General features: G+C 37.1%; 1 protein-coding gene across 1 annotated transcript in view; it reads left to right on the top strand.

Moving 5' to 3' along the window:
* Nucleotides 1–103: 103 nt before the first annotated feature.
* PDS5A (PDS5, regulator of cohesion maintenance, homolog A (S. cerevisiae)) overlaps nt 104–17545 on the top strand; it is an 81208-nt gene continuing 63766 nt past the window's right edge. The window contains 1 exon segment of the mRNA XM_010020094.1: nt 104–270. Within this exon segment, the coding sequence (XP_010018396.1) occupies nt 151–270 (120 nt within the window). The 5' untranslated portion in view covers nt 104–150.

Below are 17545 nucleotides of genomic sequence, written 5' to 3'. Positions count from 1 at the left end.
GTGATAACCGGGGCCTTCTGCGAATTGAGGGTGAGAAATGGAAAAAGAGGGTTAGAAAGTCGTTTCCATTCTGTTGAACTTTTGTTTTCTGACCGATAGAGGCCGGTAGAGGACTGTGGAGAAGGAAAGTTTATAACCAGCAGCACCAGGATGGACTTCCCTGCTACCCAACCAAAACCTGCTGCCGATGGTAAAATCATCTACTATCCTCCTGGAGTGAAGGAGATTACGGACAAAATTACCAACGATGAGGTGGTTAAACGGTTAAAGGTGAGCAATCCTGACCATCACCTCTTTTTTTTTTTTTGTTAAGGTAGACGTTTCATCACTGGAAAGGAGAACGGCCAGAGTTTCCTTGGCACAATTGAAATATCTTCTACTTGCCTGCAGACCTTTATGGGAATACCACCTCTTTACTTTTCCTTGAAAGAGGAAAAGTCATTTTTGTGATTCATGACTGTAGTCTTGCAAGTAATTGCAAAGCCAGGGTCTATACATTAAGCTGCTATTTTGTGTGTGAAATATATCCAATTCTGGGGAGAGGTCTGAAGTGGGATCATGAGTAATAATGCAGGATATGTTACTGAAAGCTTTTGTTGGTAGGCTAGAAGAAACTTTTTGTGGGTTCCAGTGCTTGGAGCAAGCATAGTTGAGCAGGGAAAACAAATATATCTAGGTAAGGGTATTCTTTACTGAAAAGATAGCACTGGTCGCAAACAGCGAAGATTAATTTCTGGAGTTGGTAGATGGAATTTTGAAGTTGTTTCATAGGTAAATTCTGCCTCGGATCTTGTAATTTCATATAATAATATTTCTTTCCTATTCAGTACAACTGGTACTTGGCAAAGTTGCAGAATTTTCATAAGCCAAAGCGACTGTTACAGAAGCATCTTCTCTGCTTGCTTGATAGCCTCCTGGGAGACTGAGGCTTATCCTTTTTTTTTTTACTTTTTTAATTCCTTTTTCCACTGGAAATGTGATATGTTACTGTGATACAGTAGTATTATTTCTTAACTCTGTGCTGAAAATAGAGAATAAAGTTGAGCATTGATCAAATATTGGCACAACTCACTTGTTAACAGTGTGGTCTTTGGATCAGAAAGTTGTTGTAACCTGGGATTTGGTTTTATGCCCAGGGTGGAGAGATAGTCATAATTTTCTTAGAGATCGGAAATACTCTCTCAGCTGATGATCTGTTTCCCATCACAGCAGTGACCCCACAAAGATTAAAAACCAGAAATCATAGTCATGGTTAGTCAGTTAGTACATAGAAAAATCTCTTGCCTATAAATGTGAAGAGAATGTAGGCTTTGTGCTTAGCTTTCAAAGGAGCAAGACACATGTCAGTTGTTTCTTTGAAAATGAGCCTTGTTGTCCAATTACAGTTATGCAAATTTTGAACGGACGAGTCCAGCCTAGCATTTTCAAAACTCCAGCAGAATATTGCCATTTACGGGAGAAGATCCTAGAGTTTTGATTGTTTGGACAGAGACGTTGTATGAAAGTCTCTGTCAAAAGGAGAGTAGTGCAGCTTTGAGATGCTTACTGAATGGGTATTTTATTTCATCCTGGTTGGAGAACTTGAAGTGGTGAGCTGTGCAATTCCTGGATAATAGGAATAATAGAATTTCAAAGTCATGTATATGTTTTTCTGAATTAATGTGTGTGTATTGGACATAATTTTCAGGCTAAGAGCAGGGGGTTTTTGTTGTTGTTTCTGTCATTTTTTTTAAATGAACTAATGTTAAGGAATTCAGATGACTTCAAGACTGTAGACTACATGGGAACAAACACTTTGCTAGTGGACCTACCATCACTGAAACAACACAGGAGGATTTGTCTTATCTTTTTGGTACTGTTTAACCTGAGTTTGAGAATTTTTTTGTCAGATATTGGCTTTACTGAAGTATCAAGAAAATTGGAAGTTCTGTACACTTTAGAATTAAATAAGTCTTTTTATTTTTTTCCTTTTGCATACACATATATAATCTTTATTTATGAAATCCGTGCTTCTTGATATCAACTTGATTTACAAAAACATTCATTTGGTATGTAGAATATTATGATGATGCAGTGCTTGGGATGGAAATGCTTAAAAAAGTGTGGGTTGTTTCATTTATAAGATAACTTTCCACAACTTAAATACAATCCGGTGGTAAATACTGGCTTTAGCAAAATGTTCAAATTCAGGCATGAATCAGTCCTTGAAACTGTAGGGGTTTTGCTGCTGCCTTGTCTCTTAGAAGAAATGTGTAAGTTTATGCTTTGGCCACCAGGCTTTGGGTCAGTTCCTGCAAATTTTTGTTCTTTTAGCTTGTTGAAGTCATGGTCAACTTAATTGGTTACAAATTTGTGTCTTTATTAGCAAGTTTTCTGATACTGCATCTGTATTTCTGTGTCCAGATCTCTTCTTGTAATGAAGGCTTTTCTTATTATTGGAACTTAAGACGTTCTGGGCACCTGTCCCAAAGTGCCTGAGCAGCAGCTTTTGTGCCAAGGACTTCTAAAAAGAATGTTTTTCTATCCTTTCCCTCCTTCTGCTTGGGGTTGTGGGTAATAAAATGTAGGCCAGATTCTTTTACAGTGTTTTGATATATTGTATGATAACATTAGCACAGTCCTGAAAGTACTGAGAATTTTAAAATCAACATGCACCTCTGGAGTGATGTAGAAAGCGTCTGGATTGCATATGTATGATGAATGAAACACTAGTTCAGGTGCTTAGTGGAGTCAAAAAGGTGTTTGCTGGTGTTAGATTACATTAATGGGTCAGTGCCTTTTTAGAGTGAGATGGTTGTGATGTATAATTTCAGCTATTGAAGAAATTATTTTAACTGTGGTGTGGCTAGGGACAAGTGTCCATTTCATAGACCAGATAATGTTTAACCAAACTAGGCAGGTGGCATTTAGTGGCGAGTTAAAGCTTACTGTACTTTGACTACAGAATGACTTTTGGTTTGTTCTTTTTTAGGCCAGTGTTCCTCTTTACAGCGCATCTGTTCAAGTTATATAGTGATTGGTTTCAGGGCTGTAAGTCAGAGGCTTGTCAATTTATTAAGGTTTGTGGAGAAATTGGTAATTTTTATTCAACCAAGGGATAGAGGTGGAGAAAACCAAACTATTACAAGGTACCCAAGTAATCCTCCTTTAGTTTGAAAATTGGGCCAGCAACTAAATGCAAGTTGCTAACAATTGTACTAGCAATGTTATGTTTCTTTCCAAAAGATAGTTGAAGGTTGTAAAAAGTTTTAGAAACTTAGCGTCTGTTTTGCTGCAATGCTTCTCTCTATTGGATTTGTTTCAAAATTGACTATTTTACTGCTTTGTCAAACTCCAGACTTGTATATTGCTGTCAGTAAACTATTAAATCTCAGATACAACTTTCTTTGGTCACAAGAGAATATCTTGATGTCATTTATATAAAAGCTTGTAATCACTGTGAATAAGATTAATAGTAGTGTGCTTAATGTCAGATACAGTAAAAATAGCCCCATTGATCCAAAATGCCTGGAGACTTTCTCAGAGTCTGACTTAAACAGCTTTTGTAGGCAAAGCCAGAACTGCCACTGAAAGAAGCGGCTCGCTCTGCTGCTTGTCCCAACCTCTGTTCTGTACCCTCTCTACAAGCATTTTGTTTTGCTGAGTGCCAGAACGGATGGGTGAGCAGATCTGGGTTAAAACTTAAGAAAAAAAAAAAAAACAAATAACCCCAAAACAAAAAAACCCAGCAAAACAAATCTCTGTTAATTTTAGCATGAATAATTTCCTTGCCTGATTTATCATGAGAGCTCACAAATACTTGTGCTGGCATAGGGGAAAAAGCATCTTCTTTCTATGGCAGCCCTGCCTTAGAGCATTGAAGGAACTTGTTGATTGGAATGTGAAGGTTTACAAATGTTATCTTCTGAGATGGAGATGGGGACTTTTGTATTGTTTCTGCAAAACTATCTTGCCTGCTAGATTTTTTTTTTAAGAAATTATGCATGTTGATGAGTTCAGATACAGCTTTTTACCAACAACTATAGTTTAGTAAAGCATATAATGAGTCTACAGGAAAAAAAGGAAACATTTGTAGTCCAGTGTTTGTTTTTACTTATAAATACCAGTGTAAGCTATGCAAATTCATAAAATCTGTAAAAAACACATTTAGTCAGACACTAAAGATACAAAATTACTCCCACCCCCAAAAAAAGGAGGAAGATTCTGAAACCTTCCAGAGGAAAAGGAGCGATAAATTAGTTTCAGCATAGGGATTTTTGACAAAGGTTTAAGGCACTGTAAGAATTGTTTTTTGTGAAATTAAGAGTTTTAGAGGTTAGAATTTATTGACGATGAAGTTCTTTACCACAGCTGGTATTGTTACTCTGGTTTTGTTGTTGTTTTGGGGAGTGCTTTTCCTTTTGTTTTCAATCAGTTCAGTAATCTTTCCTGGCATTTTCTGTAAAAGTTTCTTTTGACTTCCATCCTACAACACCCCACCCCTTCACTCTCTCCTCCAATTCTCCCCTGCCACCCCACCCCAAGGCCTAGCTTGTGATCACTTGGAAAAGTTAGCACTCCTAGTGTGCCTTGAAGTCTTCCTTATCTTGTCCCATTGCATTTCCTAGTTATCTGATATGTATTTGTGCCAGAGTGAAACAAACACTCCCTCTCCTTCTTCCCATTGTCTTTCTGCATGTTCCTCTGGTTATTAGATGTTGGCCTCTCTGCAGTTGGGCCTGTTGTGTCTTTATCTTTGAAAGATTATCGTCATATCACTAGAAATAGTTAATGCTAATAATTTATCATATTATGCACAGGTGATTTTTAGACATCTGTTACATAACGTTCAATTTGAGAAAGGTTGCTTGTTTGCTTCTTAAATGTTCTGGAGTAGGCAGGTGGTATGTGAGAAGGAAAAAACGTTGCTCTTCACTCGCCTGATGTTTCTGCGTAAATTAATGGCCACTTTCTGAGACTTCATAGTTAGATGGACCTTTGATCTGACCTGGCTATGCCTAGGTAGCTGTTTTGAATGAAACTAAAAAATACAAGCTAGAGTATCATCTGGGAGAAGAAAACCTTTTCTGTTGTCATACATTAGAATTTGGTACGTTTTTGAGGGGAAAAATTTAACATATTAAGTATGTTGTATTGTATTAGTTAATAAATACTATTTGCTGTCAAGACTTAGATGACATAGGTATTTTCATAGCTAAGACCTCCGACTTGCATGTACTTACATGCTTATGTTTAAGAATTAGAAGTAGTTTTGCAGAGATCATATAGCCAGGTTACAGAAATGATCCACAGTTAATTATTCTAACAATTTGAAAACTTAGATTAATTGTATTTAACTGCTGACTGCAGTTTGCAATGTTCTTGAGCTAATGCTGGCCACATAAGCCTAAAGCCAAATTTCTAATTTGATTTTGCTCATAGTTTAATCTTTTTAATTAGTTTGACTCGTGTAACAATCAAGTTTTTCATTAACTAGGACAGGCCACTAGTCAGAGAAGAAGAAATCTTGTTCTGATTTTTTTTTTCTATTTTTCTTTTTTTTTTTTTTTTTTTTATTCCAATGGAATATTAGCTGTTTGCTTTGTGAATGTCCCAGTTTTCTCAGTCCTTAGAGAAACAGACCATGTGTAGGCTCACCCAATTCCCCCAGATGTTACTGAATTTCAAATTGATTGACGATGACACCCTTTGTTTTTGTATCTGATAATTTTCTTTTGTTACAAGTGCATCAGTAATTAGTGGCAGTTTCACATGTACAATATTATTGTAATGGTTTCCTGGCAACAATAAGATAAATATATTGTGAAAGAAAGGAAGCCCCAATGTGAAAGGGGGAAGAAACAGAGGTTGCTAAATTAGGAATAACTTCTGATGACAGACCACCGAAACGCACAGGCTAGTTCAAAAGTCCTTATGCCCTCATGTATTCTATTATAAACTTCAAAAAATTATTAATTTTATTCTTGTGCTAGTGCTTTTTTTGTGGGGTGGGTACATAATGTTAATCGCAATTTAAAAGATGGGGAACTGAAGAGCTACTGAAAAGGAAAAATCCAAACTCAAGAAAGACAAGCTGGCTTCATATGCCTGAGTTGGCATTTCTAAAATGTAACTTTTGAAGTGACTGTGCATTCTGTTGCACTTTATGATCAGACCACAAGTTCCTTTGATTTCAGTTACATTTCTGAGTGCCTAGCACTAATGTAAACCAGACCTCATTGTCTCTGCTTAAGAACCCAGAAAATGACAGATGTTTTCTGCGAGAACTTTGTTATAGGCTGTTTAGCAAGCACTGTATAGAAACTTCGTGATAGGTGGCTTAACATCAGGCATAACTGTTTTAAAAGATAGTATAGAATATTCCTTTCCTGCAGTGTTTTTCTTCAGTTACAGTCTTCCAGCTTCATTTAATAAGAAAGATGGCCTTTGGGCAGTATGCTTCTCTACTAAACAACTATGATTAACTCCAGAGGAAGTTCTTTCTGTGGACTGAAACAAGTAATGGCTTCAAGTTTTTTGTGGCGGGGTGGGTTTTTTGTGTGTGTGCGCGTTGTTGGTTTTGTTTATTTATTTTTGGGGTGCTTTTTTAAAGGAAAAAAACCTCAAAACAACTGAAGATACATAATCAGTTACAAAATAGTGCATAAACATTAGGATTGAGGATACTGACTGGAGGTTTGAGAAGTGTAAGATTATTTACTGTGGAAAAGATACGAAAAGAGTTATTGTAATAAAAGCATACAAAATAATGTCAGATAGCAAATTAGGAATTTCTGGGTTTGACCCCCTTCTGAAGAAAGATCACTCATTGAAATAGAAAATTGAATAATTGTTGAAGGTTAAGTATTTCTTAGGGTCATACTGGAAGGTTGCAGCTGAGCAGAGCTGAGCTGATGTTGTCTTTCATGTAAGTGACATGCTTTAATCATATAAATGACTTACTTTGGGTGTGCCTGTCAACATGTATTTTTATGGTATAATGTGGGAGACTTTTTGTGTATTCAGATAATTTAAAGTTTGGATACAAAATCCTTGATGTATAGCTGTATTCTCATGAGGAGTTCGTACACGTAAGTCTGCAAAACAGCAGGAGCCTTAGCTATGCTCAAAGACTCAAAAATGAAGTGTTAATCTCACAACAGTAAAGTGAAAGAAAAATTATCCCTTGGTTTGCAGACAGTAGTATGGAGATGATTGGAAGGAAGGGAAATCAAACATCATCTGAGGTTACTTTTCTTCTTTGTCTACTTGAATAAATTAATACTATTTTGTCTGCTTAATGCATATGTGCATCTTTGCAACCAGAAAGAAAAACAACAGACAATTAGCAGATCATTTGTTCGCAGTATATATTATAGCCGTTTTGGTAGTTAAAGAAACCAAACTTTTGTCTAGTCCCCAATCTATGTTAAAAATTCTTCATACATGAATTTTTTCCAGACTGCAACATCTTTTTAATCATAACTGTTACATAGAAATCTAAAACACATGCTTATTACTGGTGTCACTCAAAGCAGTGTGTGTTTGCTGGCTCTGCAGCTGCAGTAAACTAGTGAACTGTATTCCCTCTGCTGTGCTGACATCAGATTTTGGCTGGTGCAGAGATGTCTTAAGCATGATGAAGTACTGTTAAAGGTAAACAAAGATAAAATTGGCACAGAGTATGTTCCTGCTTAGAAATTAACATTGAAAACTTCATGGTACCTAGATAGCATGGGATATTCTAAACATATGTTTTATTTATGTGAAACAGAAGATACGTACTTATCTGATGAAGATGTCAGAGCTGCAGTGTTAGGATCAGTTTTGCAGCCATGGTGGGAGAAAAATCCATTCAAATTCACTGTGAAGACTGTTCAGCCTTTTTAAAGTCTTGGTTATTCTCAAGTGAGTTTCCACTTGTTTCTAGTAGTTCAGTTATATTACCTAATCTTAATGGTGCTCTGTTGTCATCCCTGAATAAAGCCTGTCACCTTTTGCTGAAACACTACTTAGTAAACATTAGCGATTTTAGGCCTTAAATTTTTAGTGTTGTGTTTTAATATCTCCCGGCAGAAATTATGGCAGTTATTCTCCAGGAGATTTATTGAAACTTTCCAAACTGTTGAGGCAGAGAAAAAGTTTTGTGCTGGCAAAATGTATTATAAGCATTAAGGAGACACAGGTCTCTTCTATTTACAAATATTTTTTTGAACCAATACAGATGTTGTAGATGAAAGAGAAGAAGAAAGAGTATTTTAAAAGGAATTTGATGAAATCGGGTATTTCTGGAGTCTTCCCCCAAACCCTTCCTTGCTGGCTACAGCACCTGAAAAATGCACGATTTTTTAAAAAAAGTGGTCATGTTAGTGTGTAGTAGTATTAGTATTTGCTTGCAGTCACTAAAGAATTTCTTCTGCAGTTGTAGTCTTTGTCCATGTTACAGCTTTCTGTGAAAATAACCTGATTGGCCGTCAAGGAATAGGTTTAGATCTGCAGGTTTACAGTTTGGTTTTTTTTGTTTTGTTTTGTTTTTATTCTACTATTCTGTAACTTACTGATCTGTTTATTTTATCACTGTATCTAACATGAGAGACCATCAAAAGATCAACTTGAAACTTTTACTTACTATGGAAATCTTATTACTGTAGTTTAGTGCCTGAGAATTAGTCTCTCATAAATGGAAAGAAAACATACTTGTGTCTTTCAGTTTACTTTGTGTATGTGATAGAGCTTTGTCTGGACAAATGTTTTTAGCTTGCTTTTCTAAGGAAGTAAGGTTTTTAACCAGTCAGCCAGTCTAATTTCTTTGTTCCTGATCTTCCCTGAAGTTACATTAGTTCAAAACTTGCTGGCAGTTAGGCAAAGGTTTCAGAGATGAAAGATTTGTCTAATTGGTGCTGAGCAGAATAGAGACATCCTAATTCTGTTGATAAAAGGAAACTGGACCAGCACTGTTAAACATTTCAAAAGGCAGCAGCCCGTGTGCTAGCTGGAATAGATTCAACTAATTCCCACATGGGTGTTTCAGATGTTGTAGGGGATGTGCTGCCCCCTCCGCAGCTCTCCAGGGATGGCACCCAGGGGGAACTGGGCAGGTGTGCATGAGAATGAGAGTGAGGGATGCAGAAGGGAGTGAGTTGGCAGCTCTTTTGGAGGAGAGTGATGGGGAACAGAGCTTTTGGAAACCAGCCATTGTTAATATTGCTGTGCATGATAAAACTCATTTCATATAGCAGTAGTAAAGGAGATAAAATGCTAAAATGAAGCACAGAAACTTTTTAATACTCTCTTAAACCACAGACTGGTAGAGGGCTGTGCATGGTATTTGAAAACACTACTGATTTTTTAACTTAAAGGCAGTGTTTCTTTGGTTAATGTTTTCTATTGTATTTTTCTTACATAATTTGGGGGGGGGGCTGTTTTTTTTGGCTGCTTAGAATCATGGTGATGTTACAAATGCTGAGGCAAAATGTGTGCAGTGAAACTAGAATTAAACTTAGGAAGTGCTTAATATATAGAAAATTTGCTATTTGAGCTTTATGACACAGTGTGGATGTAAAAAGAAGTTTGTTAAAATGCTTTTCCTTGAAAAAAACTGATTTACTTTACTTGTCTTACTAATTTAATGAAGGTGCTGTTGGATATTTGCCCTTAAAATTTTTGCTCTACATTCAGATAGAGTATTCAAAGTCGGGTAAATCTTGTAGGTTTGGTACCATTTTGTGTTTTAACTGTGGTGTTCTTCTGTTACTATTTGAAAATAAATGCCTGTACTTAATTATCCAAAATGTAGTAATGGTTCTCCATAATAAACTTATTATTGAAATTTAATCAAACCATATGAATAATTTAGTAGGAAATTATTGGTGGTTAAATTTTGAGAACTATAAAACCTGTTATTTTCTTGTGATTTAAGAATGAAACCTGATGGTTATTTAACTCCCACTGACTGCAGTGCTTTTCTGTGGGCTTTAGTCCTGATGTCCTAGTCAGAAAGAGTATAATTTTTCTTTAAAAAAGATTGTTTACATGAAACAGTAAAGAAGAATCATCGAGAAATTTTGCCCCTTTGTTTGTGCAATAGCACAATGTATTGTAGAATGAGTGAAGTTCAGTTCTTAAGCTGTTGAAGTAGTATGAATGAAATGAAGCAAACTCAGTACTTTTTTGACAGTAGAAATAGAATTTGGCATTCTGGGGGGAGATGGAAAAGGTTACCTGTCCTGGGTTCAGCTATAGCAGTCATATTTTCTCCTTCTTAGTAGCTGGTGCAGTGCTGTGTTTTTTTGACTTTCAGTCTGGGAACAACGCTGATAACACCGATGTTTTTATTTGTTGCTAAGTAATGTTTACTCTGACCAAGGACTTTCTCAGTCTCATGCTCTGCCAGGGAGGAGGGGAAGCCAGGAGGAAGCAGAGACAGGACACCTGACTCAAACTGGCCAAAGGGGTATTCCATACCACAGCACGTCATGCCCAGTATATAAACTGGGGGGAGTTACCCAGAAGGCCCAGATCGCTGCTCAGGTCGGGCTGGGTATCAGTCGGCGGGTGGTGAGCGGTTGTGTCCTCTCCCCTTGTTATTCCTCTTATCATTATTATTGGTAGCAGCAGTGGTTTGTATTATACCTTAGTTACTGGAGTGCTGTTATCTCACCCCAGGGGGGTTACATTCCTCCGATTCTCCTCCCCATCCCTCCGGGAGCGGGGGGAGGAAGGAAGAGGAGGGGGGAGTGAGCGAGCGGCTGCGTGGTTCCAAGTTGCTGGCTGGGCTTGAACCATGACATTACCCTATATGTTTGGGTTTTTTGACAGGCGGTTCTTTCTCGGCACTGAACCGCCGTACTTACAAAGCAAACCAAAGAAATGCTAAGCAACTTCAAAGCTTTCTGCTGAAAATACACGTTTATTTAAATACCTTATTCATCCTTTGTAAACATAGTTGGCATGTGTCATTATTTCTGAAAAACTTCTAATCCATCTCTTTTCTAAAGCTCCCGCTTCTGCTATCACCAGTAAAATTCCAGTGGCAAGAAAAGCAGTACTATTTTTGCTTGTGTGAAGTCAGTAAATTAAGGTCAAAGAGTTGCATTTGTGAGCTGTTAGGGACATTTTTTCTTAGAAAATGTAGAATATGAAAGTAGGCATAACTCTGCAGCCTGAGGGAAATTGGGAAATCTGGAAATACGATTTCAGCTTTGTTCTGGTTGGAACCGGTAGTCTAGACTGCTGTAAAATCATGAGAATTTTGCTTTAGGAAATGGGAGGGTTCACCAAGTACAAAACGTGTATCTTTGTAGAATATATACACATTGGTGCAACTGGAAGTAGGTCAGTAGAAAATAAGTTGTTAATAAAATCTCTTTGAAATGGAGTGAAAACCAAGTTAAAGGCTATGTCTCTAAAGCTCAGTGAGGATGGCGTGTAATGTTTTCCAGAGTTACTCTCTTTTAGTCCTAGACTTTATTTAGCTTTCAATGTTAAAACTCCTGCAGTTGGATTACAAAGTAAAAATGCTGCCATGTAATTTTGTTTCGTCTTGACATCTTTGCTTGTTCTTGGTTTAGGTACTTGTGCAGATCAGAGCATTCTGGTGTGAGTTGGATTTGTTACGTAGGTTAAAGCACACTCATCCTAGAGTTGCAGTGCTCTGTGCCATTTCTAATGCTAAAATTGGTTTCTCATGCCTGTATACGACTGAGAGGATAGAGTTCTCCACTGCATTGTATCTAGCAGTGAAGTGGGTTTGAGAGACCTTCAGGGACTCTTATGCTGGCTCTGCCTCCTGAGAAAGGTTACTGTTGTGCTGTACCGTAATTCACACTGTCCTGAGACTCTTCAGAGTCACTCTGACTCCAGTCTGTATGTGGGCTGTGATGAGTTTCTGTATACTATCTGATTTAGCACCTGTCAGCACTTTGGTTAGAAGCCTGGCGTCATGCAACATCCCCATAAAATTAACTTTAGTCTCAGAATTTTAGAAATGAGGAAAATATTAATTGCTAGTATTTTTAGAGGGACTGTTGAGAGTTTTCCCATTGCATTTCATAATCTGTATCAATCTACTTGAAAACAAAGCTATGGGCAAAAATAATTTCATTAGGAAGGTTAAAAGGTGGAGGGGTAAGTAATGACAGGTTAGTTCTACAAGTCAGGTTAGTAATCTGAGCTGATGTGCATAGTGGGTATTTCAACATGGTCAAAAGCAAGTTAGTTTATCTAAAAAGAAAAGATAAAGTGTAAGTCCTCTTTACAAGCTGCCAGATTTGTGTTTTGGGAGCTTGTCATCCTGATATTGTATCTTGGTACTTGACTACTTTGAGTACTCTAAGTTGACACTGCTACTGAAGGAAACGGTTACTCATCTTCACCACTGTTGCCATTGCTGCTCAGGGAGAATAACAATTCAAAGTCACTTGCCTTTTTGAGTCACCTGCACTCTCAAAGTCATAGAAACAAATCAAGTTGGTAAAGAGTAAGGGGCGGGGGGGGCGCCGGAATTAAAAATAGAGGCACACACTGGTTGTAGGCAAGGAGGGGGAAAGTGGTATAGTTGGAAAGGCTGGAGTTGCTACACCAGTAGCTGGAGGAGTGCCCCGAATCAAGCCCTGGTATACTTCACTCTACTGGCATGCTAAGAAGCGCAAACACCAAAGCCAGCACGTAGAGCTAGTAAAGTACTCTGGCTTGCTTGTTGGTCATCCTTTCCTGCATGCCAATGTGTCTCTGTGTCTCTGGCCTGCAGACTACTGGATTGTGGAAGTGATCCTATTCAAAAACACTTTTTTTTTTTTTTTTTTTTTTTTAGGTTAGTTTTCATTTGGGTCAATGTGACTTAATGCAGTCACTTACTACCCCCTCCTTGTGTTGGCCAGAGCTATCTGACAGTCTTGCATTGGTAGAACTGTTTTTCAGGTTAGTTTTCATTTGGGTCAATGTGACTTAATGCAGTCACTTACTACCCCCTCCTTGTGTTGGCCAAAGCTATCTAACAGTCTTGGGTTGGCAGAACTGTACTTGCAGTGACAGCTTAATTTGGAATACTGTGTTCATTGGGTTTGACCTTATTAAATCAACCTAAAGATTCATTAAACTGCAACCTGGGACTGAAGCAGTGCCACCCTCCCCTGTACGTTTTTACAGCCGTGCACTGAACTGCTTCAGGAAGCAGAGCTATCTGAAAAGTAACCTGGCCAACAAAAGGGATGTTTCAGTGGTGTCACTCATCAGTTGCATGCATGCTAGAGTAATGGAGGGACAGGTCTGACAGATTCGGGTTGGCTCATGCTGCAGTAAAACTGCACCTTAAGGAATTTTACTAACATCCCTTACCCCCCACCCCCAATTTGACGAGGCAGTATCTGTCTACAAAATGGTGTCCTTTGTTTCAGAGAACCGCAAATATAAGTGCGGTGAATGGTGTGCTACCCTTCCACATCTGAAAAAGAAACTAAGAGAGAGGAGAATGTTTTCTGGTTAGGAATAATTGAAATCAGTGCTGCGTTTAATCGCAAATGTGTGGCTTGTGCTGGTAATCTTGAACGAATGTGAATGTTGTGGAATCCACGATGAGTTTTCTAATGTTTTAGCTGACTGACTGCTGTAATAGATCATACCATTCATTCTAATACATGATTGCTTTCAAAATAAATGGATTTTATATTAGAATTCAAAATTCTTGCGGTAATATTCAGTGAGAGGTACTGACATATGCTTCTTTTTCTAGGAATGTTTGGTTTCCTCTTTCTTCCCCTTGTTGTCTTTCCCATTTGAATAAAAGAAAGAATTTGAGGTTTCAGTGTTTTCAGGCCTCCCTAAGCCCAACAGCTCACAGTTCTGTACCAGTATTATGATTATGAGATGTGGTCTTTGATGTTTAGACTGGTCTTTTCCTGTTCTGCAGTCCAAACTATTGAGTCTTGTGCTGCGACTTGAACTGGAATAGGCGGTACAGGCCAGTGCTTGCAAACCGATTTGTCTTCATGCCAGCTCTCATTCTCTTTCTTTTTATTACCTCCTAATGCCTGTGGTAGTTGCTTGTTCTTTAAAAAAGGACTTGAACTAGCTTACAGGATGTGTATCTGTCTGTAGGGGAATATGTATGTGCATATGTACACATATATAATAATTAATCTTTTATTTCCGTATAATCACACATCCAGAAAATACTGTACCACTCAGCAGACGGACATCATAAATAGCTCTCACCCCCCAAGCAAGAATTGATAAAATGCAAGTAGTAGAATCTTGTGTGTCATCCCAAAGCGAGCATTATTAACACTCGACAGGGCTCATAGCAGAACAGATCATGAATTTACTGTTGCACATGAAGCTCTTCCAGAATTATTCATAGAAAGTGAAAACGCTGCTTCTTTAACTGTTGCTTATTTAACTCTTATTTCTTACGCTTCAGGGCCTGAGAGTTGTGCAGAGTATATAGTTAAGGACTCTTGGATAGGCCAAAAATGTTGAAAAATGTTTGAATATAATTTTGTTTATTCTTTGAAGAGATAGTGTTTATAGGGAGCTTGCACTTTGATGGTGGTGTATATATTGAAATTCTGCAGTTACCAAACTTCAGCCAACCTTAGAACTGAATTTCGCCCATTTTTCTAGTAGTAAGTTGTTTGGAAACTTCTATGAACATAGCTGCATGGGAGTGTTGCCAGAAACTGTTGCATGCATGTTTTTAGGTAAGATAGATGAATGTTTTTAGATGAGAAAAGTTAAATTTTGTGCTTATGTAATGTCTCATGTATGCTTAAGAAAGATCAAGTGTTTTATTTTGACGGTCACCTGGTCAACTAGTTGTCATTCTCCTGCAGAGTTAGAGAGAGATCTGTGGTCCTTTATAAGTAACATTTCCCCTCCTTTTTTCATTTTTCCCAATCATTGTTTTTTATAAATCTCTCTAATGTTTTAGCTGCTTTTTAAATCTCCAGCATATGAATGTGCTGAGCCTCTGTTCAATTTTCAAGTCAGAGAAATGAAAACGGAGATTAAACAGATTTTTAAACGACCACTAGTTATTTTTGTTTGTGGCTTCAGGCACTTCAATCCAGTGCTCTTGATAAAGTGTGCGCTTTCTTATGTGTTCTGGGCACAGCCTTTTTAGGCTGAGGCTTGCTGCCTTCTTTGTAAGCTTCTCAGATTTCTCCTTGGTACTGCCTCTAGCACAGGTGCAGACATTTGTGAAATGACCAAAGCCTCTCCCAGTGGTTTCCAAGTTTATGCTTGGGTACAGGTTAATATTGTTTCAGGTGTCTGATTTTACAGAAGGAATCAGCCACATCTTCCAGCTATTTCAAGTAAAGGCAGAAGTTACTGCTGCACTATATACACTGTCTGGAGACAGTAGTACTGTTGGATGGTAGAATTTATTGAATAAGTTTAAATAACTGTACTCTGAGACTCTTAGAAACTGTAATATTTAGTGGGTAACAAAATATTTCTAGTAAAGTATTAAACTAGGTGTTAAAGTAATTTTAGGAGCTTAACCTCAAGGAGTGGATTAACTTTTATGTTTTGTGCTTTTGGGGTTGAAATTTCTCAAATTTTGTCAGAGAAGAGGATAAGTGATTTTCTGGATGAACATGACAAAGTGTTTTGCAAGTACAGGGCTACTATGCCTCAAGTGTTTTAAGTATGTTGGACCTGTAAAATTTTTCTGTGATTCCTGTTTTAGGCATTCTTTATGAGAATATTGCTGGCAGCTGTTTAAATGGTATTTAGTTCTTGCAGGTTGGTGGTTTCAGCAGTGTAGTTTAGCGAAGTGTTATTTTAATCTAAATTCAGCATAGTTCATTCTGAGACTGAATTTAAATAGTGTATTTTAATATGTTAAGTAGATAAATAAAAAGTACAATTTTTTTTTTTTTTTAGATAATTAAATAGACTAATTAGAGAGCTTCAAAATAAAGCAGTAGTGAATGGAGAGGTTAAAATGGGACAATGCTGCACAATGCAGGTGATGTGAGTCACCAACAATGGTCTGGGAAGTCTGCCTAATGGTAGGTAACGGATGTGTGTACTGGGTATGGTTATACTATGAAGTCTTCATCTAAAGTCCATTTCTACCAAAATTGCAAGGAAATTGCAGTGTTCTCTATGGTTTGGGGAACATCTGTGATCTTTAAATATTTCACTAATAAAGCTTTAGCACAGGAAGACTCCTTACTAGAACTTCTTAAAAAAAAATTAAATTAAAATCAGACATGTATTGACAACAACAACAGAAGTCTTGCATTAATGTTTTATATCAGATATATTGTCTGCTTCTTATCTTGGCAAAATCTGTAGCTATAAAACTGTGTGATTACATATGAGGAATGTTGAGAGACAGGTACAGCAGTTATGGGCATATTCTAGCCATCCACAAGGCAAGAATTTGATGGAACTGATAGGCAAAATAGTTGCAGAACTCTGAGGAGGAGATCAGGAATTACTTAAAGTTCTCAAACTATTAGAGAAGAATTCCCAGAGAGGAATTTTACTAGCCTGAAATTAAAATAACTGCAGAAAATCAACAAAGCCACCACAACTCTGGGAGGTGACACATTATTCTTTAAAATAGTATTGCTTGTCCAGAAAGGTATAGTAGAGTTCTGTAAAAGTAATTTGATTGTTTTTCCTTTAATTAGGCAAAAGAGTCTTAATTTTGAAAACAGAGTATATGTTTTGGATGAGGGATAATTTTTGATCAGCTGAATGTAGCTATATGGCTTGAAGATACTATTAAAATGTTTGCCAAACTTAGCACCAACTGAAAATACAGCCTGTGATTGTGTGTAAACATCAAGATTCAATGAATACAACGAATAAAACCAGATACGAGATAGAGGTGTGAATGGGAAAATCTTCGGTTTTTTCCTGTCTTTTCCTCAGTCTCCTGCTTTCGTCTTTTCTTTTATCCTTTTTTACTTTTCCCTGGTTGTACAAATGCACCTCCCATAGTGAAAATAACATTTTAAATAATGTCATATAAAGTCCCCCAAAATGCTTTCTGAAAACGATATATTAAATTTGAAATATTTCCACATTTTTAATATTGGCAATTATGATCATACAAGCTTAATTTATTAAAAACTTTTCATATTATTCTGTGCTATCTATATTATAATAAAATACATAGGATTGTCATATTCATTTTCCAGGCTTATTTCTCAGAAACTGCATATCCTACACATAATCATTATGTCTTCAGCATCATCATATTGCTGAGCACTGTGGTTTTGACTTTCATATTCTTATATCAGCAATATTGGTGCCTTTTTATTTTTCCTTTAGTCTTCCCATTTTAAAGAAAATAGATAATTTCTTAAAAATACTCTTTTATTCTTTTAACATGTATTAGAAATCAGTCAGTATTACTAGGGTTACTTGCCATTATTCAGAGTAAAATAAATTTTACTTATTAAATAGTTGATATTAAATAGTTAATAGATTAAATAGTTATTTATTAATTATCAAACTTACTAAATAGGCCAGGTTGGACCTGGCCGTGAGCAACCTGGTCTAGCAGAAGGTGTCCTGGCACATGGCAGGGGGTTGGAACTAGATGAGC

This window comes from Nestor notabilis, unplaced genomic scaffold (genome assembly GCF_000696875.1).
Source record: "Nestor notabilis isolate BGI_N333 unplaced genomic scaffold, ASM69687v1 scaffold9768, whole genome shotgun sequence".
Lineage (NCBI taxonomy): Eukaryota > Metazoa > Chordata > Aves > Psittaciformes > Psittacidae > Nestor > Nestor notabilis.
Note: the sequence above shows the minus strand (reverse complement) of the source record. Positions and strands in the feature narration are given on the sequence as shown.